The sequence below is a fragment of the Monopterus albus genome, unplaced genomic scaffold (genome assembly GCF_001952655.1).
Source record: "Monopterus albus unplaced genomic scaffold, M_albus_1.0 scaffold257.1, whole genome shotgun sequence".
NCBI classification, from domain to species: Eukaryota; Metazoa; Chordata; class Actinopteri; order Synbranchiformes; family Synbranchidae; genus Monopterus; species Monopterus albus.
The window spans coordinates 206,171-229,608 of record NW_018128137.1 but is presented as its reverse complement, the minus strand read 5'-3'; the positions used below and the strand labels follow the sequence as shown (position 1 = coordinate 229,608).

At 41.4% G+C, this 23,438-nt stretch overlaps 2 protein-coding genes across 4 annotated transcripts in view; both read right to left on the bottom strand.

Moving 5' to 3' along the window:
- The window catches only part of trappc10 (trafficking protein particle complex subunit 10), a 32,798-nt gene extending 16,591 nt beyond the window's left edge, over positions 1-16,207 (bottom strand). For 2 of the 3 annotated variants that reach the window (XR_002276690.1, XM_020621290.1), the window contains exons 1-21: positions 16,005-16,205; positions 12,656-12,737; positions 11,372-11,507; positions 8,629-8,828; positions 8,134-8,329; positions 7,721-7,832; positions 7,339-7,586; positions 7,044-7,190; positions 6,513-6,627; positions 5,769-5,845; positions 5,481-5,572; positions 4,763-4,903; positions 4,262-4,371; positions 3,489-4,021; positions 3,157-3,298; positions 2,497-2,655; positions 2,026-2,255; positions 1,288-1,388; positions 920-1,043; positions 375-539; positions 27-204 (exon numbers count right to left, since the gene is read on the bottom strand). Coding sequence is in view for 2 of the 3 variants with exons in the window: in XM_020621290.1 (XP_020476946.1) it covers positions 27-204; positions 375-539; positions 920-1,043; positions 1,288-1,388; positions 2,026-2,255; positions 2,497-2,655; positions 3,157-3,298; positions 3,489-4,021; positions 4,262-4,371; positions 4,763-4,903; positions 5,481-5,572; positions 5,769-5,845; positions 6,513-6,627; positions 7,044-7,190; positions 7,339-7,586; positions 7,721-7,832; positions 8,134-8,329; positions 8,629-8,828; positions 11,372-11,507; positions 12,656-12,737; positions 16,005-16,071 (3,355 nt within the window). In the remaining variant the exon portion in view is untranslated. Of the gene's footprint in view, positions 1-26; positions 205-374; positions 540-919; positions 1,044-1,287; positions 1,389-2,025; positions 2,256-2,496; positions 2,656-3,156; positions 3,299-3,488; positions 4,022-4,261; positions 4,372-4,762; positions 4,904-5,480; positions 5,573-5,768; positions 5,846-6,512; positions 6,628-7,043; positions 7,191-7,338; positions 7,587-7,720; positions 7,833-8,133; positions 8,330-8,628; positions 8,829-11,371; positions 11,508-12,655; positions 12,738-16,004 lie in introns of all 3 variants that reach the window. The other variant, XM_020621291.1, reaches the window with a different exon arrangement.
- A 350-nt stretch (positions 16,208-16,557) lies between these two features.
- cnga4 (cyclic nucleotide gated channel subunit alpha 4) lies at positions 16,558-23,338 on the bottom strand. Its single transcript, XM_020621288.1, has 9 exons — positions 23,199-23,338; positions 22,304-22,436; positions 21,718-21,819; positions 21,496-21,602; positions 19,781-20,364; positions 19,377-19,622; positions 18,420-18,585; positions 16,741-17,533; positions 16,558-16,606 (listed from the first exon to the last, which is right to left on the bottom strand). The coding sequence occupies exons 1-9, from the start codon at positions 23,212-23,214 to the stop codon at positions 16,558-16,560; spliced, it is 2,196 nt and encodes a 731-aa protein (XP_020476944.1). The 5' UTR covers positions 23,215-23,338.
- Between the last annotated feature and the right edge of the window lie 100 nt (positions 23,339-23,438).

The window sequence follows — 23,438 nt, the reverse complement described above, 5'->3', positions numbered from 1 at the left end:
GCTAATAAGCTGTTCTCCCAACCCACCTTCATACATAAGTTTGGTGGATCTGAGGCCGTCAGTGTCCGTCTTCTCGTCTGCCATTTCTCCTTCAGCAGGCTCAGTCAGTCGTGTTATACACACCTCCAGCCCACAGAGGAGACCAGAACGACAGTGCTGCTCACCGGCAGGAGGCAGGATCTCAGCTCTCACACTGTACAATGTCTGACAATACCAAGTGGTTATTTATGGTGGGAAAGTCTGAATGTTTTAGATCAACTCAAAATGTACATGTTCAGCATCCCTGTTCCAAAAAGGTCTAGAGCTCTGAGCTGCTAACGTCACAGTCAGAGCACAGTGGAAACAAACAAAGAGAAATGTTTATGTGCACTTACAGTGACTCTCTCGAGCTGGAACTGGTAGTGGAAGGGTTTGAATGCAGAGACGTCTTGGTTGAGGGGAGCGAAGTTGGCAGAGAAAACACACTGGAGACAGGAGGGCAGATCGTCCTTCCATCTCACCTCCCACAGGCAGAACATACTGTGCTTATTGCACAAAAGCTATGTGCACAACAAACACACCAAATGCCAATATGAAGAATGTGAACCAGTGGTTGATGTAGACTTGACATTGGCGATGTATAATGATAGTCTGCATCCACACCTGTGTTAACAGTGTTTGTGATAAACAGGGCCCTGCCCACACTGAGGTTTTCAGATTCAGTAGTAAAACGTTTAGCAGATTCCTGATCCAGGTTTTCAGATTCAGTAGTAAAACGTTTTGCAGATTCCTGATCCATCAGTCAGTCACTTTAAATCCCACTTTGCTCCCGATACTGGAGTTGCTCTGCCTCTCCCTACAGCTCAGCTGTGCGTATGTCCCCATAATTAACCATAAATATTAGAACATACTGTAACTGGAAGCTACTGCAGTCACTGACCTGTTGTGTTTTAGTGTTGAGGGACTGTAGCTCCAGGGATACGTGCTGCTTCTCTGTCAGCTTCACTCCTGCCAGCATGAAGTTCATGTCGGACACATTCTGCACACACACCTGGATGTACTTCCTGTGGAGTCAGGTCAGAAAAATGTGCAAGTAGGTTGGAACTTGTCTACGGCAAGAATGCTATGCCAATATTAGACAAGTAAACTGTAGGTTCTTGTAATTCAAAGCTTTTATAAGAAAGAGGAACTTCTGCAGAACATCTCATGGATAAACATACCTGGAATTTTAGATTTTGATGAAGTCACAAAATATATCCATTTTCTTTTTGTGACACATACAGGCATGTTATGAGAATGAAGACTCACCTGTTCCCAGCACAGAGCAGTGAGTGTTTGGCCTTGAAGGGGATGTAGAAAGTCAGGGCAAGCAGCGTGGAGTAGATCGACCATGGACAGTCGATAGACATCTGCAGACAGACCCCAGCAAGACTTTACTAACAAAGCTCTTCACATATCATGGCACAAAAAAGCTAACTAGATCCATACTGATCAATTGATCCATTGGTTTAACAAAACATTACAAAACAGTAAAAGCCCAAAGTTTTTCCATTAAATGTTAAAATAGTCCCAAACCCTAAATTCATTTGAATGAAAAACCAGAAAAAGCAACAAACCCTCATATTTGAGAAGCTGGACCTTTGTTGAGTGAAAAATAAACTCTTCATTAACTACCACAATGATTGTCGATTCACTAATCTAGTATAATCTGGAGTGGCTGTGGCTCAGGAGGTGGAGTGGGCTGTTCCCTAATCGTGGCATCGGCCATTTGATCCCCGGCTACTTCACTCCACATGATGAGGCGTCCTTGAGCAACACGCTGTTGCTCCCTGTGACATCACCAGTGTGTGAATGTGAAATAGTGTAAAGCGCTTTGAGTGCACTTCAATGTGTAGAAAAGCACTATACAAGTACAGAACCACTAATCGTTGCAGCTCTAGAACATTCAATCCATTGATATCAGACACTGTATAGATACAAAAATCACAGTTGAGCACAGGAGTTGTAACTCATCTCTAAAAGTGTGTATTTGTGAGAAGGCCTCACTCTCTGGTCGATGGCAGTCATGGGTGTGTCAGGATGACTGTAGCTGCGCGGTCGGTGACGAACTTCCCCGTTGGTCAGCCTCTCATTGGCAGGACGCTCAGACCCAGACGGGATGATGCACAGAACCTCAAGCTGGAATTCCAGAGTGTGGTAGGGCGGGGTCGGGGGCAGGCTAATGCTGGTCACCTTCTCAGATGACTGGATGGAGAGAACGCCTTCATCCACCAGCTCTGAACACAACAAAGGGACAGAAAAGGAGGCCATGTGAACTTAACGGTTGTGTGTGTGTGTGTGTGTGTGTGTGTCAGCCAGCACAATTAAACATATCCAAACACCTGGTTGTGGTTATCTATATGTGGGAACCTGATCTTATAAACACTGTGTACACAAGAAACACGGCTTCTTTGGGTTGCTAGAGAAAACAGCAGTTAATTGGTTGGTTCAGATAAAGCTTTCCAAATGTGTACAGACCAGCAGCAGGGTTGCTGATGCGGGCAGTACAGGTGGTGGAGGGCAGGATGGGCATGGTGTCGGTGTTGCTGAGCTGCAGAGCTACTCCTTTCTTCACATTGTAGTGACCCGTCAGCAGAGTGAACTTCACTGTCTGAGGCAGACCAGCTAACAGCGGCTCTGAAAACACAAAAACAACCAACTACAGTGAGCAGCAATGATAACTTGTGAGTTATACATGATCATAAATGTGATTTGGTGATAATCAGAGCAGTAGAAACACATCTGATGCAGGCTGTGTCTCAGGGAAAACTTCAACATGAGTTGTTAAACATTCAGATCTGATCATAACTTGCCAGGCTGAATAATTAAGTTAATACAGAATACAAGCTACACTCAGTTTCCCAAGACTCAAGAGCTGTTACACAAGCATATCTAACTTATTCTAGAGAGTCACATAAAAAGTGTGCATCTGGGCTTGTGTGTCATAGTTTGATCTGATCAATTAGAGGAAGAGCATGGTGCAGCTCCTACTTTAAGAAATCAAAATGAATTTTAAGAATAAATGCTTCTGAATCTTTGTCTAGTGAAATTCATGTCCTTGAGTAAAACTACAAACAAATAAATCTGAGAACTGTGACCAATGGAACAAGCTCAGATTTAAAGCATCCAGTATCACACCTGAGAGAGGCTCCACCGTGAGCTGGGGCTCCTGAGAATACACTTCATACTGGACTGAGGGGTAGATATGAGGCAGAACAAACTGCACCTGACCCACCGTGGCACACAGCTGACGCAACGTGTAAGTACCTGGTTGTCCACTCTACAGAGGAAAGAGGGACAGAGCAAAAGACAGAAAGTAAGCAAATAATAAGGGCGTTTCGTGAAACAGATTAGCAAAGAGAGAGAGTGGAAGAGTGAAAAAGACAAATGAAAAAAGCTTTTGTTGAAAATAAAGTGGCTAATTTTTTCAAAAGGTCCCTTTTATAGTGCAGCAGCAGTGTGTGTCTTACTGGTGCTGTGAAGATGATGCTGTTATTCCCAGGCTTTAATGTGACATCCTGCATTTTCAGCATCTGTGCTCCTTCCTTCATTACAACTGAAGGAGGGCTGACACAGTTGGGCGTGTCCGGCAGCGAGCTGTTGTCATGACGACGCACAAACAGGTGAGCGTTTTTACAAATCAGTCCTGTGGAGTTGAGAGAATTGTCCGAAGGACTCCTGTCCTGGATCTCATCCAGTTCTAAAGACGGACCTGCGGTCGAGGAGGAGGGGGGGCCCACTGATGGGTTCCCCTGGTGAAACTCTACTGTCCCTGGGTTCGTCTGTCTCTGAACTCCCGTAGACCTTCCATGTGTCCCTCCATGATCCACATCAAAATGAATACTAGCAGCTACTTCCTGTATGCGCACAGAAATGGGCATCAAACATTGCAGAGTGAGCTCCACCTGCAGGGCCGCTCCGGAGTGCACAGAGGCTGCAGCTGGATGGAACTGTAGCCGTGTGAGCTGGGCAAACACGCCCATGCTGAGAGTCAGTTTGTGAGCTGTGGAGCCAGACAACAAGACCTGTTGTTATCATCAGAATTAGTTTTACTATGATTAACTGCATTTGCATATTGATTTAGACCAGTAGTTAAGTTGTTTACTGGAAGTGATAACAGACTAAAACTATACAACCCTTACAAAGCACTGAATATCAGAGACTGATGATATAACCTTTATATGGTGGTATTTTCCTTTAAGAGGTGTCGCACGTTTACCAGTACTGTACCATAATCACTTACAGTGATCTGCAGACTTCCCAGCAAAATTTAGAATTTCCTGACAAAAGTGCTTCCTCTCCTCCATGGTCAGATTGACATCACCAGCCAACAAGGCACTGGTCTGTAGGTAGCTGTGGTTGCCTGTAAAGGAAACCCACTGGTGCAGGAACAAAGAACCGAACTTCACCTTTTTCCAGGTGAACACAGGGAATAAATATAGACCATCACAAAGCTCGGTATTTGTGATTACCATATTTCTTTCCTAATGTCATTAAAAGGTTAATACAACCCACAAAAAATGAATGAGATCAACTACACTTTCACTCCAAAAAGAAAATAACTGCCCTTAAGGTGTTCAAGCATAGGTGTCAATCTTTCAGTACCAAAGAAAAGTACATGTGCAATTCTTTATCAAACCTTTTCCTTGTTACAAATTAGTGTCTGCACCACTGGAAAGTCGACAAACCAGCTACATAGGACCTTTGTGTGCGACTGTGTCGGTGTTGATGCCGTGAAGGATACTCCTCAGTTCTGCCCAGCAATTTCTGACACTCTGCAACCTGTTTCCTGGTGTGAGTGACAGGGAGGCTCCACCCCTCAGATACGTACGACTTCAGAGCTTCCTGTAAGAAGGTTTCAGCCCGCTCAGGGTCTCCCTTCCTCCTAAGAAACACACAGACACATTCATCATCTTCGTTTTTCAAACCTATATAAAAGAACGGGATGCATTCATGATAACATCTTTTTAATGCTACCTGTGAAGTTAAATAAACTTTATAAGACCAAAGTGAATGCAGACAATGTAAATGTTGCCTATATTGGTCACCTCCCCTTTAAGATCATTTGTAATTACATGTCAACACCTTACTGTAGCTGTACATGTAAAAAACAGTGCCCGTCTGCTAATGGCTGGTGTTTGGCGTCAGCTGATATTATGAACAGAAGGATGACAGATGTCACCTGACATCCAAGTTCAGCCAAAGGCAATGGGACAGTTCATGTCCTTGTTTTTATGATGAGATACTACTGCACTTTCATGGCTTCATATCTATTTTAAAGCCCTGTCACAGCCATAATACCTCAATAGGGTTTTCATTTACTCTAATTAGAAATCTCCTCATGACTGCGTGGATGTTTATAAGCACTAACTGATGAAGCCTAATAAGCCAGAATAAGTACAAGCCATCTTTGAGACCAGCATATCAACCCTAATTGAACAAGCAGCTGCAATGTTCCTTACATGTAGAATTCAGCCAGGCTTTTTCCCACTAGTCTGGCAGACCTGAGCCGGCTGATGGCCCTGTACATCTCCATAGCAGCGTGAGAGAGTTCCTGATACATGGGTTGGTGCCGGAGGCATAGGGGGAGAGAGAAGGGAAGAAGGGAGGAGAAAGATAATCAAATGAACTGCTTAAAGAGTTCATCAGAAAAAATACTGATAAAAATGGGACAGGAGTCCATAGAATGTGAATTAACTTCCTGCTTTATCAGCTGCTGAAATACAAGGTATGGCAAGGAACCGACTTACAAGATAGTGCCTTTCAAAAGCCTCCAAAGACGACAAAGCTTCTTTCAGCTTTTTGTAAGGGCTCTGCAAACTGTTGACTGTGGACAAAGACAAAGGGGAGTTACAACAAGCCAGACAGTTATTCTGTTCAGTTAGTATTTCAAATAAGACTCAGGCTTCTTCATTACGCCTTCATCAACATAAATGGACCTATAGTACAAGCTGCTTTCAGTAAAGGGACAATTCAAGCCCTAAAGACCCTAACATACCTCACTGAACTTGTGCCAACACAAACAGACTGATGCGTTGCTTCATGTCTGCTGATATAAAGGTACAACTGAACCCACAGTGTTAAAAGGTTGGAACTAGCATTGTAACTGGATCTGGCATTTTCAGCCAATGCTTGCCTCCTGGAAAAAAGGTGCAGGCAAAAGATGAGACAAATCTGCACTAAATGAGTGAAATCATAGGTCGAGCAGTCAGTCACAGCCCTGCACCAACTGTACTGCAGCTGAGGACCAATCAGGGCTAAGTAAATCCACTGGAGCAGGACACACTCTAAAAATACAAGCAACAGGTGAGGAACACGGCTCAAAGACCCACGCATCAGGGTCCTCCATCACAAATCATGTACTGATGTCAACAATGGGGAGTGTTAGAATCTGTAAATGTGCAATTATGTTCTCATTACCACCCAGCAGAACTTGAAAATACTTTCATGAAGATTTCATGTAACAGCAGCAGCAGAAGTAACTTAGGACTCACTGGTCTCAGGCCTCTCATCCCCAAGTCCGGCCAGTAGATCTACAGTCCTGTTCAGGTCCTCAGATGTGGGTCCCTTCTCTGACACCAGGCCACAGAGTTCCCCCAGGGACTTCAGCTGGAGAAGACAGAAAAAATAACAAAGGACTTTGAGCTTTTACTATTTGGAGAAAAGTCTTTTTTAACCAGATATTTACTGCCCGTTATTTAAGTGAATGAGTAAAAGAACAAGGCAGTATTTTCTAGAGCTCTAATATTAACAAACTAAGCACAGAAAGACTAATGTAGGATTTTAGCACAACACTGCACAGCAGAATGCTACATATCAACACACTGTTAACACTCTTTACAGCCTGAAGGAGGCAGATAACGTTAAGACCTGCAAAATGTTCATATGTGAAGGTAGTGAGAGCTTCTATCAAGGTCCATTTTTATTTCAACTTTTCAAGTTAATCCGGTTCCCTAAAAGGCACCATGGCACATTCTGAATGTGACACAAGCTATCAAAGCTATATCATCCAATATTTTTGTTACCTTGTCAGTTGCGTAAGCCCAGAGGCCAACAGTATGGGAGCAGTTTGCAGCTAACTGAGCCTGATCACAGCAGCCCTCAATCCTGTGCAGAACCTCCAAGCAACTGAGAAAAACCCAGCAGTCCAGCGCCCCCTCCAGAACCGGCACCTGAGCAAAGAGTGAGTGAGTGACACATTTAGTTCAATCAGCTGTACGGTAGTAGGGTTGTGTTGTTCAAACCAGTCTGAGGACTGTGGTATTCAACTTGTGTAAAGCATATGTTTTCTGAAAAAGTGCCCTGTAGGAGTCTGTTTACCTCCAGCAGGTGTAGCTCTTGGACACAGTTGTGCAGCAGCTCCAGGGCTCTCTGGGTGACCTCCCAGGGCCTCTGGAGGAAGATGAGTAAGGTGCACTGGCGGGAGAACAGGTAGCTCCTCAGATCCAAGAGGCTGGCCTCGCCTCGCTGGATCCCATCCCTCTTCTCCATGTCAATTGGCCGCCGAAGCAGCAGGCCACTCCAGCTGCGTACTGGAGCGCAGAAAGAGCCGAGCCAGTTAGCTGTATCTGTGGATAGAAACCGACTAGTCAGACCAAAGCTAAAGCTAGAATGGACAGAAAACACAAGCACAAAATTCTCTTGTTTATTTTTAAGGCGACTACCATATTGGGAATAACAGTATTGGGTGGTAGTTACTTACCACCAGCTCCAAAGTTAAGGACATACTGAGTAAAAAGAGCATCTAGTTCATCATACTGGACCAAGGCATCTTCAAACTGCTGTAGCATTTCAAAGACAAAGGCCAGCTCCTCCTGCACAACACACACACAGATGAGACACCACTGAACACCTTAGCACCATAATCAACAACTGCACATCAGGCAGAGTCAGAGGACAGCATCAACACCACCAACACAGAATCCCTCTACGTCACAGTGAGGAACTTGTTGTGACCTTTGATGTCGTCTGTATTTAAACAGAAAACGGTGTAGTTGAATTAAAGGGATGTGAGATTGTATGCCCTTTCAGTCACGACACCCCGTCTACTTCACTTTTGTTGCATACAATCAGTCATAAAATCAAAATCCACATGCCTGTTCCTTTTCTAGGTACCTGGACCATGAAGTATTCACAGAAGCTCCAGCCAGGCTGGGTCCGTTTCTCTCTGAGCGTACGCATGTCATCTTCGAAGCGGCCCAGGTTTTTGGTGAAGGACATGAGGAGGAGAGTTCGCAACTTGAGCAACAAGGAATTCCAGGATTCTTGAGACCGAGACGAATCCTTCAGAGGATCTGACAGCACCACACACCTGCATCACAGAGGAAATAACTTTCATTTACACCAGGAAGGCTGAATCATCATGGTTTAACATATTTAGCAGTGAGTTTTGTTCATACTCTAGAAACTTTGCAAGCAAATGTATTGATGGGTCACTCCATTTTAAACCTAAGCAAGATTCCCATTTGTCTTCAGGAGCATTTCACAGCAGCAGAGTCTTTACTATGGCAGTGCCTTTCATGATGTTCATACTGTGTTGATAAAACCAGGCTGCCACCCATTCTTGTTGTCTACCATCTCTTGTTCTTTGAATGGATACAATTTGCTCACCTGTCGTTCTGTTTGTTGCAAAAGTCGCTACGGATCTTGTCCACAATAGACGACCGCGGCAGGATGTTGGTCTTGTTCTTCTTCTTAGTATCGTTGGCCTCCACGACGATGATGACCCAGTCTGCTGAGCCGTGGGCCCGCAAGCTGTTCTGCCAGCGCATCATGTCCTCTTTTACTGAGCTCTTATATGCCTCTGTATCCTACAATCAAGCACAGTCCATTTATTGCTCAGGCATTGTAAGGACATTTAAATTTACCATGGAAAACGTCAATTCCAGTGAACAGTTACAGAGTATTATGAAATAAGAACTGTGGTCTGATTCATCACAGCAGAGCTTAGCAAATTACTCCTGGCAGCAGGAGGTTGGAGGTTGGCAAAAATGATCTCTGATCAGCAGAGTTCCATTTTATGCCATCTAATCCTATTAAGAACGTAGGATGCTGAACGCTGTGATACTGTTGTAAATGACTGTGACTTAAGGCTAGAACTTGCTTTAAACTGAGGAGAGGTAGAATATATTATTAACTAAAGCCCTGGTTTTACCTGATCTGGGAGTTACAGTTTGTAGGCTCATCTTTGGCTTGTGAATCTCGCCGCATTTATTTTGATCACATGTGCTTTCTTTTAAGTGTTTATTTAACTATGTCCTGAAGGTTTGGGGTGGTTTTATTATTTCTCTGTTGACTGTCCACACCCATTTTTAGGCACTTTCATTTAAAATGCCCGATTATTTCTTTTTGGCTGTCCTCTCAACGGACAACCTAAATGAATTTGGCGAGGGTGCCACTGCCTCGCACACTTGGCTGATTGTTCTTTGTTCTTAGCTCCTGTGATGCTGTGTGCATAGGAACTGCTGATCCTTGTAGAATAAGAAGGGGAAGCAGTGGCCTGGCCTCTCTGCCATTCTCAGTCCGCCTATACTGTCAACACAGTGTAGGCGTGTACAGACCGTCTAATATCTCTGTAAATCTCCATGTAGCTTTGTTATACCTCCTCCATCAGGACAACCTGTGCCATTTTACATTCCATGGTTTGCCTCCACTATACTGCTGCCACTGTAACAACATGGTTTATGAAACTAGGTATACTAGTGAGAAAGGCACCACCTACATATAGGCAGGCAAAATATATGATTTTAAAGTTTTTGATGCTCTGTGCCTGTATTCATCTACAAATGAAATAGATTAGCTTGTCTGCAATGTGCTGTACAGCCTTTCTGCGCTCTTCGTGTTTTAGATTTTTAATCTCACAAAACATGGATTTTGTAAAGTAGAGTATATTTAAAATACATGCTATTATAAATCTGCATCATCATTAGCACCATCAGCAACACTTTGTGAAGATTAGAATTTTACAGAAGTACCAAACCAAGGTAGTGCACAGGTTTCAGCCATAAAATTATTTATTTAAGGTAGAATTAATCAAAGTGACAATTAAAACAAAAGCATCTCTTGCTATTCCTTCACTTGCAGATAGCAGTGTGACTGACTCTCTGTGTACAGCGTAGGCTTCACATGACCGTGTTTATTGAAGGTCTGTTAACTTTAATACTGTAGAGCTATGCTATGTTACCAAGTCTATAAACACACAGGTTCTCTGTTCCCACACAGTCCTTAGGAAATCTCATGAGTCACGAGCTGATGACAGCATTTTTTAAACCAACCAGCTGCTCAGTCAGCAGCAGCAGGTTCCTGCTTCCCTTCTTGTTTTTCTCCCGCCCACTTGAACCAAGCAGTCCTCAACAGCAACTGTCACAGCCAGTTTGGGCTGCGAAAAGTGCATCAAGTGAAGCCATGTGCACAATCATGCAGAAAACATTCGTTTCTTCTTCTAGGCAATGACTTAGATACGTTTGAAAATTCTACTTTCAGATGACCGTGTTGACGGGGGGGGAGCCTGCATGTCTATCAACCTTCAAACATGAGCTCAACTCAAATACCATGCATGTCTTATGCATTAGGAGTTTCCATACACAGCTGTCTGTGATCAGCTTTACCCAGACACGATAACTACAAGTACTACTCTGTTCTTGGAAAGTAAACAAGATGGCCTTGTCCATCCTGCAAAAAGATGGAATAAACAATGCTTCTCAAGCACCTGCTGTTCCAACTTTCTGGACAGAATATTTCATCAGGCAGCAACAACATTAAGTACCCTAACTGTGCTTTGACTCTCTGTAATGACTCATTGTTTATGGAATCATGACTAATCACAAAATAAGAGTCTTGTCGATGATTTGCCTTTATATTTATGGTGTCAGACAACTGCGATTTGCCTTAACAGTAATTTGATCTAAAGCCTAAATGCAGCCTTAGATAACGCCCAAACCTCAAATAACTATTTGTACAACTGTCACACAACAAACACAGACAATTACACAATAACAGCATCTGCAGTATCGTAACAGTGAAACACAAAATAAGTGACCACAGAGACTGGGAGGTAATAAACTGGAGGTTTGATCTGCTGAGAACAACATGTCTGACAAAATGGATGGAGTTCAGTGGCACAATTTGCCAAAAGGTGCAGTTTTGTTGCTGAAAAAGAGGAGGATTAATAATAGACTGCAGAATTTATTAATATGCCTTCATTCCACCTGATCCACAAGTAGGATGGCCGAGCTGTGAGTGAGAGCTGCACATTTTTTAAACAAGACTACATGCACAATGCAATACCTTATAGTCCAGAGTCTGTTTGTGGGTGTGTGTGGGTGTGTGCGTGAGAGAGAAAGCTTTTACTCACACAGCAGTCAGTCCAGTAGATGTGGAGGAAGGGGAAGGTGAGCAGAGCCTTGTTGCCCTCCTTAGGCAGGAGCTCCTCTTTAAACTGGACAAAATTAGCTTCAAGGTGGATCATTTTTGGTGCACGGCCATATGTCCTACACAGAAAAGGAAGCAGAGTTTTGTAGGATCAATTGCAATTTGTTTACAATGACTTTCATCTTTATTATCCCATGACAACCCTAGAAACAAACTGACCCTTGAACATGTCGCTGGATTGGCAGCTTTCTCAAGATCTTAGTTTAAAAATCTTAAGGCAAAATCAGATCCGTCACCTGAAGAGACCTTAACAGAGGCATTTATTTGAGTCAGGCTATCACTTTGATTTGGCTGTGAGGGCTCCAAAGTTACAGAATGCATTGCCCCTATACATCAGGCAGGCCCCCCTCGTTATTTGAAAACTCATCAGTATCTTTTGGCATTTGATCCGGTATCAGGCTTGGTTTTGTTTTTTGTTTTATGATGGGTGGTTGTTTAGTTGTAATTTTGTTTTATTGTTGTGTTTTGTGTTAAGCACTTTGGTCAGCTGTTGCTGTGTTAAATGTGCTATATAAATAAAGTTGATGATGATGATGATGATGATGAATTCTGTTAATTTGCTAAAACCCAGTATCTAAAATAGCTTAAAAAGTGGTTCTTTAACATCACATCCTTCCTTTTAATCTCCAGTACAGGAACCTCTTGGGCTGTGTTCATTCTCTAAAGTTAATCTCACTCTTCAAAAATGACCAGCAGTGTACAGAGACATCCTGGCTGGTCATGGTCAATAATCTCCAGGTGGACACATCATACATTTTGATACTCATCATTAGTACCCTTTACAGTCTCATTCAGATTTGTTGGCACATAGGTAATAAAATTAAATGAGATATCAATACAGACAGAAAAGAGCCCAAACAAAGAATATATTTTCCATGTCAGCTCATAAAAGTCAAGGTCAGACAACATTTGCAGCACAATTTCCACTGAGCTATCACAGAAAGCATCCTTGTATCATACAGAGCAGTGTATGGTTGCATTAAACTCCAGGCACATTATCAATAAGTCATCTAAAATCACCAGCTGCCCAACCCTACCATTTGGTGTCTATCAGATAACTTCAAATTTCTTACCCAGCAAGCTTTAAATCAACGATTGATGAAAAGTTTAATTACGCCTACGAGCTGCTTGTCATTAATGAGAAGCTCTACAATGATATCTGATACTGTTTTTTTTCCCAACATGCATTCAGCAGGCCAGTACTTACCTCCTCCACTCCATTGGCTCCCTGGGAAGCTGCTGAGCCAGTGAGGTATAGAGAGATGTAAACAAGCCCTGGTCTCCAGCACCTGTGACAGGGAGGGATGGGGAGGGGACAAAAAAAACACGTTTCAAAAATAGGTCAAAAATAGAGAAACGAATAGCTCACAGGAAAAACCTGATATCTATCCATCCTCAGAACCTAAGAGAATGAGCATGTTGGAGGAGAAAAACTGAGCTAAAAGTGAGTGATTCTGTTACACTGAGGCACATTTCACTACTCCAGGACAACGTGTCAGAGAGACATAACGGACATCAGTGGCCAAATCCAGTACATAATGAGAAAATGTTTGCTGACCCACAGACTAAACTGAAAGGTGGTTACAAAATGAAAAGGACACAAACACTAAAAAAACAATATTAAAAATCTGACACACTGAAAAAAATAAGACATTAAGATCAAAATTCAGTGCACATTTAATGCAAATATCACGTTTCATTTTTGCTCTTGTAAAATTAGTAAAAGAGCATTTTTGACCCTTTTTGCTCTTGATCATCATGCTGATGTTTTCAAGATCAACACAGTTGGGTTCCAACGCAGCAGTAAGCCTGGAGGGAATTCCAAGTTGGTGTGTCATGACTGGGCATGAAGTGTACCTATTTAGACAAAAACCTCTGACAGTACTTTCCACAGACATAGAACAGATCTGGTACACAAGGTGAGGCTGAGATATGATTTGCATTTTTGAGAATGCAGCAAGGATGGTGTTGAGTTTTCACCAGGCCAGTTTGCCCATGCATCAGACTGCAGAGGGGTCAGTGTCCTCTGCACAACAACAGTAAAATGTACTGCAAAAAATGACTACTTAACCAGGTGCAGGATAATTATCTCAAGAGGATTCACCTGCAAGTAATGTTTAAAGAAGCAGCTGTACTGTGAGATTGGGATACTGATGAAGGCCAGGTGGCCCAAGACATTTTCTCTTCTTGCAAAATAAAGCAAACGCTTGTTATTGAGTATGATCCAACTTTCATATTTATTGCAGGGGAAACAATAAAATAAAACTTGTTGCCTATTACTGTGTAGAGCCTCAGCCCCATAAACTACATCAGCCATTCCCACTGGGAAGACAAGCATTTGTTTCTTTCTCAGCAGATTACAAAGTTGAGCACACCTCACTGGAGCTATCCCTCTGAACTCGGTGTAGGAACACATCTGCTCAGCCACAGCACAAAATGAAAATATGGCTAGGAAATTAAGGTGCTTAAGTCCAGCTTTGAGTGTTTGTACAATGTAGAACCTCAGCTGGTAAACGCTTGTAAATGAGAGTTAGTCCATTTGTCTACTCTCCCTTAAGCATCCTATGCTGTGCAGATCCACATCTGGGGTTGATTTTAATTATCACCAACCCTATGGACCCCTCCTGCAGGCTCTCCAGTCCAGCTCAACAGTAGAGTGACTTCGGTTTTCAGTGTCATTGCCCTGTGCCATTCATTGTAGATGTGTGTATTTTGATAAAGCCATTAGGCCACCACATCCTATGAACCATATTAAAAGCCCTTTTAATACTCTGAAGCTCTTGCTCAAAAGGTAAACAGAGCAACCAGCTCTACACTGTTCCCCCAGAATGGATGTAAAACACACTCGAACATCCTGCACTAAGTAAACACTTAAACCTCAGTCATTTCTCTGTGAATCCAGTGAGCTTGGCCAACACACTTCCCTGTGCTGACAATTTGACTGTGTCGTTCAATTAGCTTTAATGCCACCTAGACAGGAATAAAACATCACTAACCTAACCTTTTATGCCACGAGAGCAATATGCATGTACAATCAGAGCAGTGACAAAATATCAAGTGGTCACTCAACCAGTGTAGTTAATAACACTGTGGAAGCTGGACAATGAATGCCACTGATAAAATGTAGCAGTGTACACATTTAGTCCATGTATCTGTTTGCATCAGTTTATGACAATCTTTCCAGAAACTTAAGGCTGAAAGCTCCAAACAAAATTGAACTTTGAATGCCCACAAAGACTTTCAAAAGCTGCTGTTACATAAAACCCTGCAAAACAAACACCAGTATAATCCCTGAGCTGTGACCGCGAGAGTTAATCTTACATAAGGGGTGAGATACAACTCATATCATCATGCTCACCTTGCTGGGATACATGAAAAAGTAAGGAGCAGAGGAATGCACACTGCACTGATTAAAGCTTTTACTCATAAACTACAAATCAATGTTTCAACACATGCTAACTTTTTTAATAGGAAAAAACATGGCCATAGTCTCCACATCTCACAGTGCAATCAACCTAAACAAAGAAAGTGTAGCAACATTGCAAGCCACAAGTTACATAGCCCAGGGTCTGACCAAAGGTCTAGAACCTAAAGGTTCAGTTGACTTTGGTATAAGACTGAGAAAAGAAGCCAGTTCTGCCATTTGAGAACCAGAGAGCTCGTAGTAGTTTGACTAATTTTTATGAGAATTACCACAATGATTTAAACGAGATACCAATTATTTCTGTCACAGACTTTTGGAGACTATGAAGTGGCTATGCAACATGACAGGCTTCCTTGGTGTTATTTTTGGACTAAGTCGCTTATGTTTGACTCAAATCATCATTAATATAACGACAATGACTTCAGAGGCATACAACTGAGTCAGGACACCATAACCTCTCAGGAAACACAGGTGCTCCTGGATCCCACGTTGAGCAACCTGCGACTGAGATTCGAATCAGAACTGGTAAAGCTATGTTTCCCCTTCATATTCTGACTTCTCAGTCCCTTACTATTCTTGTACTGGGGCACCTCTGGACCACTCTGTCCTAAAAATGGAGCTGCCTGCAGTGTGAGGTGAAGCTGGCATCCACCGCCGTTCACCTCCTAAAATAACCCTTACAAGAATCTACCATAACTTATTCCATTTATGAATGGCAAACCAACCCCACCGTTCAGCATGTGACGACCACTGTATGAGCTTCTAACAGAGGAAACTGGCTGTCCTGCAGGAAACAAGGTGATATCTTTCCCAAACCTGAAGCAACTAGCCGTGACGTTAACGTTATATCGTTAGCTAGGCCTGCTAATCAATGTAGTTTCAAGCTAGTTCAGAAGGTTGTCACTTCCCATATCAACATTTAGCCCAGACAGCGTTGTATTATATAAGTTTCAAGATATAAAAACCTTGACAAGTAGAGGTTAAGGTGCCAAGTGCTTTACACGCGCTGCGTTTCCAAATTAGTCAATGTAAGTATACCTGCTAGCTTAGCTAAAAGGAGCTAGTGAATATAGCTAACAGGCTAACTGTCAAGATCTGAAAAAGACTAAACGTCTCCTTCAAGAAAACTTACATGTCACAATCGGCTTGTTTTCCATAGTATAGATGATTGGCTTTTCCTCTTGACACTCCATATGCATTAGCGGTAGTACTCCATGAACATGACATACAAACACAGATTTATTATTATTAAGTGCTTATGTGTGCAGTTGTGTAGAACCGATGGGGCCTATATCCCCACTGCACTTCCGGGAAGTGCGTAAGCAGTGCGTCATTAAAGGGCCGACCTGAGTTTTTTCAGACAGTATAATTACAAGGAAAAACTTATATCATTTACTTATAAGTAAAAGTACCAATACCACAATGTCTTCAGTCCTGCATTCAAAATGTTACTTCAGTAAAAGTAAGAATCACCAGGAAAATGTAGCCTTAGACTATCAAAATTAAACGTATTCCATGCAGAAAATGTTTCCTGTAAATGTATATAGAATAATTAATGATATTACTTAACATATCATTTGATTATTATCACTCATGCATTCATGTTTAAGCACCATTTATGTATGTACTTTATATAGCAGCTCATTTTCTTGGGTAAAACCATAGGGGTGACACGTGTGTTAGGGTTAGGGGTACAATGCTACCACCCAGTGGTATAAAGTTGTATTGTGGGCACTGTTGAGATTAGATTGTCAGTGTTTTTATTAATATAAACAGACAAATGTGCACACTTGGATTGATTTACACTTCATTGTCCTTTACAGATATTTTGTTTATTCATTTACTTTTTCTGTCTTTCATCTTTCTGCCCATCTCTCTTTTTTTCCTGAAATTTCATTGGCCCTTTCTTTCTCTTCTTCAGATTTTCTCTCTCCCCACTTTTCTCTTCTTTCTCATCTTCAGGTTCAATTTCAGCTCCATCTCCTTTCCTAGATCTGTCATCTCCTTTCTCTTGATTTTTCTCTCCATCATCTTCTTTTTTCTTTTCTTGATCTTGTGAGACATCCAGACCAAATGTACCTCCCTCCACCATCCTTTCCACATCTTCCTTTGTACTTTTAGTACTCTCTCCATCTCCTTCTTTGGTCACATCATTACCATCCTCTCCATGTCCCTGTTTCTTTACATTTGCATCTGAACCATCCAATTCTTCCCCCTCTGCCTCTTCTCGCTCCCATTCAACCTCCCCTCCTACCCCTTCAACTCTTCTGTTTGCTCTTTCTGCTTCTTCATCACCTTCAGGCAGCTCAGTGCCCAGTGCTGCCACCTCCCACTCCAGCTGCTCCACCCTGGCCTGCAGCTTGTGGTTACTTGACTCTAATTCCATCATAAGTCGAGCTAGTTTGGTTTGCAGGATCTCCAAGCTGTTCTCTAGCCTTTGTATCTTGCTTTCAACTTTCTCTGCCTCACTCTCCTCTTCCTCCCCATTCTCCTCCAACATGCCCATCTTGATGAGGATCTGTCTGCCTTTCTCTTCCAGGAGACGTTTGGCTGCAGGGAACTCAGATAAAACATGTGTCAGGTCTTCTTTGGACAAGCTGAACAGGTCAGAGTAGCCAGTGCTTCGGATGTTGGCAGTGCGACGATTGCCCGACTTGTTACCTAAAAAGAAACATGATGTGACTTCTTCAAAACTGGTGAATTTTTCACAAAACAAAACAGTAGAGGGGATGTTACCAACTGATGCGCTAATAACCAAAATTAGCTCATTTCAGAGTTTAAAGGAACTTTAGGGAAATACTCTTGCAGCTGTCTTAAATCACAGTGGCCAATAGAATTAATATTGAAATATAAATATTTGATAGTTTCTATCAACTCTGTGTGGCAAGGTTTATGTGTATAGAGTTTAATGCTATCATTTTACAATCCTTTAACTCTTTCAATTAACATTATATTACAAACAATATTTACCAATGTTAACATTGTACTTTAACTATGTTGCTTAATGTTGCTCTTCATGACTAATGTGTACAAAAGGTTGTTATTAGCATTATTGCTCATTGGTGCTTTATTGCTTTGCAATCATTTATGCAAACTTTTGAAAATGCTGACTTTGTTGCTAATGCTATGACTTATCTTACTGTCCCATGTTTTTATTTGTTAACATTTTCACATTGGTTTTAGAAAATGTTGTCAGCGAACTGCAGTTGAAAATTAGCTTGATGGATAGTATTAGCATGTTAACAAGCAAAGTGATTAGTGTGCATTGTCCTAAATAGATAAATAAGAGAAAATGAAAATAAATTATATTTCATCACTGTACATCCAGTATTGACTTAAATTTAGGATGTGTTTATGCCAACTTTCTACAAAGACTGGAAGCAGAAATTCTCAAACTGTATTACTTAATAATTGTTGACAGTTTGAGTGAAGCTACTTTAACTTGACCTGAAGCATATTTTTTAAGGTCAAATAAACAACCATTCAGAAACAGCTTTGAATTAATACATGATGAATGAATGAATGAACATGCAGTGCTTGACAGTACCTTTGATGTTGAGGATACTAATTTCCCCAAAGAAAGTTCCTGCACTCAACACAGCAAACTCTGTGACCCCATCATCTGCTACAACTGCAAGTTTTCCCTCTCTGATGATGTACATTTCATGGCCCACATCTCCTTTCCTGCAGACATACTCTCCTGGACTAAATACCTGCAAGACAACAGGCATGACAAGCTCTTCAGCCTAAAACAGTTAATGACTGAAAGCATTTCTGAAGAACTGGGTAAAGAAACAAGGCTGAATTTAAACCCACACAACAAGAGTAGATAGAATAATTGAATGAGCTTCCCCAACTCTATTGTCAAATCTTCTCATCCCATTCCCATATACACATTATCCCCTATTTCAGTTACACAAAGAAGTCTACAATATAAACAGGACAATGGTCAGTCACAGTAGGCTCATAATTGTGGTGGAAAGTAAAAGACAGCTAATACAATTAATCTGAGGGGACTATTAGATATTGATAACCGACAGTGCAGTTCCACACTCAGACTGTTTCATTTCATTTCATTCAGACTAGTTTCATTTCAATGAAACTATCTGTGCAATGAGGCTGCCAAAGCACAGGGTTCAATGCCATCTGGGAACACATTGCTGGGGCCAAACAAATCTAAATGAACATGCATTTCTGGCAGATGAACACGACCCAAATACAGTGATTAATTCTGCTGTTTACATCACAACCACAATGAATAAAATGGATAAAACTGTGGTCACTGAATTTACAGAATCTTTACAAACTGTTTGTGGGATTTTGTAGTTACATAAACCTTCAGAACTATGGCTCAAACCGCCACTGTTTTTGCTACACCCCCCCACCTCCACCCCTACTAGTGCAGCCCCTTGCATTTTTTGTTCCATTTTGGTTCTGAGAGCATGCAACAAAATTGCTCAACCCCAATGCCTGCCTTAACTGTTTGAGCCACCTTTTCCCTGACCTGGGGTGTTAGCTTAAGCACCAGCTCCTCCAGCAAACTCTTCTCACAGTTCTGGAAGATGGTGACTTTGGAGAGTGTGGGAAGGTGAACACTGACAGCAATCTCTGTCCTCAGGTTCAAGGGCAGCTGCTCCAGGATCTCATTCTCTCGCATGATCTTTTTGTTGATGTGAAGATGCTGGTACCAGTTGTTGATACGCTCTCGAAGCTCTTTGCTAACAGGATGGGTCCTCATGTACGCCTTCACCTGAATGAGAAAAAGAACTTTATTATTAGCCCTTAACCAAAAGTGTCATTAAACACAAAGTCATCTTTAAGTTTAAATACAAGAAATTTTCAGTAATTGTCACACAGAAGTCTGTTTCAGAAATAGAGAATCTTCTTTCTGACTGTGTTCCAGCTTACTAGCTCATGGTTAGGGAAGAAGACATTGTCACGGTCCCTTAGGTTTGTGATGATATGACCAACATTGCCAACAACTGATGCAACCACCAGCACAGTAATGAGTATGTCTGCAATCATAAACAAGTACTCCTCTTCCCTGGTTGGTGGGCTGATGTCTCCTATTGTGGTGAAAATATCTGTAGAGACCCAGAAGCTGTAAAAGTACTGACGACGCAAAGAGGCAAATTCTGGATCACTCATGTTGGGGTAGACCCAGTCATCACTTCCAAAGCCAAGGTAACCAGACAGTGCAAAGTAGAAACAGGAGTTCCAGTGGATCAACACAAAGATATAGATCATGAGCTTGGAGAGGCGGAAGACGTTGGGGTAGGAAGTTCTTGTCTCCATGCGATCCAGGGCCTCATTGAGTCGTGGTGTACGCAGAAGGCGGTTGAGCCTCACCAGCGGAATTTGGAAGCCAACGGTGAAATACAGGAAGTCAGTGGGCAGCAGAGAAACCAAGTCCCTTAAGAAATGTAAAGAGTAAAGGTAGTGCTTCCTTAAGTGACTTGGATCTTTTACCAGAATGCCCTGATCCAAGTAACCTGGAAAGAGAAGAGCGAGGCTTGTAAGTTGGCACTATAGTGGGGGTAACAAATCTACCTGACTTATAAGAGTTAGCGTTGCTTTTATGTCAAGAATGGAAGGTAGCAATGAGAAAGGATTTCATGTTTATGACTTGTGATCTTTATCATCTGCCAACTCAATATAGCTGTTTAGTTGCAGAGTAAACCCCCAAATATGGGGGTTTAAATATTGTGCATGGCCCATATGACACAGCTATTTCATTGACTTTTATTAAATAATGCTGATGAACTTGGGCTGTTGTGAGGCAGCCAAGCCTGTTAGATTTTCAGGTACCTCTATATTATTTAGCACTATATCAGATATGTGGGTGGATTTAGGGAAATCTGTGTTTAACTGTCTTAGTTGGATGTTGAATGGTTTAACAAGTTTTAACTACTACATGATATGAATGTAGCATCAATCCATATATGTTATGGTTGATGATGATGAAAACAAAATGCCAATTATATTTTAGTTATTCAAAAATCATAACTTAAACAGTCTTGTAAAAGCTTATATCTGTTCATGTAAGTAATCATTTCTGTTTTACAATGGAATGTAAAAGAAATGTATATCATTATTGTAACTGAGTTAACATGAATTTCTCTTAATAAAACAGCTGTGTATAGAACCTATAGCCTACTTTATTTTTCTTCTAGCCCTAGTGTTCAGATACAGAACATAACTGGCTCTGTGAGACAAAATTACTTTGCAGAACTATTGGATAAACCCTGTAATAGGCAGCACCAAAGTGTCTGGCTGCCTAGATACATCTAGACAGGCCTACAGGCCTATTTGCAACCACGTTGGGGTGTATGTGTGTGTTATTTTAATAAAACTATCATCATACCACAGTTTAAACAGCAACGATATATATATATTTTAACATTAATGTAGGACAGAAGTCTTTCTTTTGTGAAAAGTGGGAGAGATGTAAAATTAATATATAATGGGAACAGAAAATCATTGTTTTAGTTTTTTCTTTTGCTTTTAGTGTTCCTTCACTTTTCAAATGTGACAGATATCTTAATTTGATAAGTTAAATTCAGTTTCAAAGACTTATTCCAACAATAAAAGAACAACAAAAACAAACATTTTTGCTACAGTACCTGTGCGAAGAGCGACGATCATGTCGAGCATATACATGAGGTCGGACAGATAGTCTAGTGTGAGCCACACAGGCAGGTAGGTCTGTGCAATCATAGTGAAGCATGTCCTGAGAAAACATAACCAACCGACTGAGATTCAAGGGATGTCAAATAAACACAGTTTAGAATCCCAGATATATGATATATATAATATTTTATGTCCATCATATTGGATGCTTGTACCTAAAAATGATGATCACCCAGTTGTAGACAATGGGAAGGATCATGACCTGTAGCCAGACATAATAAAACTGCTCTGCTGGATTAACCACCCACTCGTTCCAGCTGAAAAGAAAACAGTGATGGAGAGAAGGGAGAAGGAAATACTACACAAGGAACATATAAAGACACACAGTGGTTCAGTTCTCATGTCTAAATGAACATGAACAGTTAACATATATATGGCATATTAATAGTAGGATTAAGATAGTATTAATTTTGTCTGGATTTCCTACTCCACATGTTTGTAAAATACCTCATTTAAATTAAAAGTCTTATAGGCCTACTTTGTGGTATTTGGATTAGTTTATGTTTTAGCAAACCCTTCTTTGTGCATTAATTTGTACAATGCTGGAGTATACAAATGAGCAAATGTTCTTGCAGTGGATAAAGAAAGCTTTCTAGTGTCATTCATTAGCAAGAGGTTTTGTCAGGTCTTCAGCAGTACAGAAATCACGCAGTGTATTGAATACATAGCAATCTATTTACTACACAGTGATAAAAAAGTTTTTTTTTGCAACAATTTCTAGCCTAAATTTTAATTACTCACTTAAAGTTCAGACCCAGGCTGAAGTGACGTTTCCCTTCATCCTTGGCTCCATCTTCTTCTTCCACCTTTACTTTCTGCCCCCAGTGCTGCCTGAGCAGTCTCTGCCACTGGTTTCCTCTAATACTGGCATCACCTGTTTTATCCATTTTCCAAAATTCAGCTTTAGACTAGATTGCACACATTTGAGAATGACCTTTACTCTTGCTTTTGTTCCCTACTACACGAGCATCTCACTTTCTTGGACAGTAATTTAAAGAACCTTGATGGCTTGAATGAGGCAGTGCTGTGTGATTCACTTAACAGCAAACCAGCTGAGCACTGCCTGGTGATGCTGGTCTCTATGGAAGAAAACCACAACAGATGTAATATGTCCTCTGGGAATACTTGCTTCTCCTAGAAACCCAGAGAAGCCTTCCTCTGCAAATCCACGAGGCTGCTAGAGATGTTTAACTATGGCTGGAGCCTCAACAGCAGAGAATGTGCCACAGTCAACATGTGCAGAATCAGATTAATAAAACAAAATGCAATGTAATAACAAGACTTTACTGATCTTGTGTGGGAAATTCACAAGCTACCCAATAGGTTGAGTACTTCCTGTGATATGCTAGCCTACAGTATATAAGGCAATTAGCTCCACCTTTGCCAGCTGCAACCTTAAAAGTAATGTACAATAATGCATCAATAGCTAATTATAATCCAGTATTTTGATATACAATCTTTTCATATAAAATGTGTCAGTCTGCATAATGACTGCTCTTACTTTTGTTAAGTAGCCTAGGCTATTTTTTTACCCTAATATTTATGTAGCCTACTTTTTGAATGCAGGACTTTTACTTATAACAGAGTATTTTTACAATGTGGTATTTTACATTGTTACATAAGTTAACAATCTTACTGGCCGTTTGATTCATTTTGGTTCTCTGCTCTAGGAGCCCCCTGGCTGGGTCTCTGCTCTAGGAGCCCCCTGGCTCCTTTGGCCCCTAGGGCCTGTGCCAGGTAGGCCCATTCAGAAATCCATCCACAGTCATGAGTTTCTTGCACAATAACAGCCAAAAAATGTAAAATTCAGTGCACAGTGTAGGCTACACATGCTAGTGTTGGCATAGAACTGGGTCACGGTGTTTGCTGCTTAGTT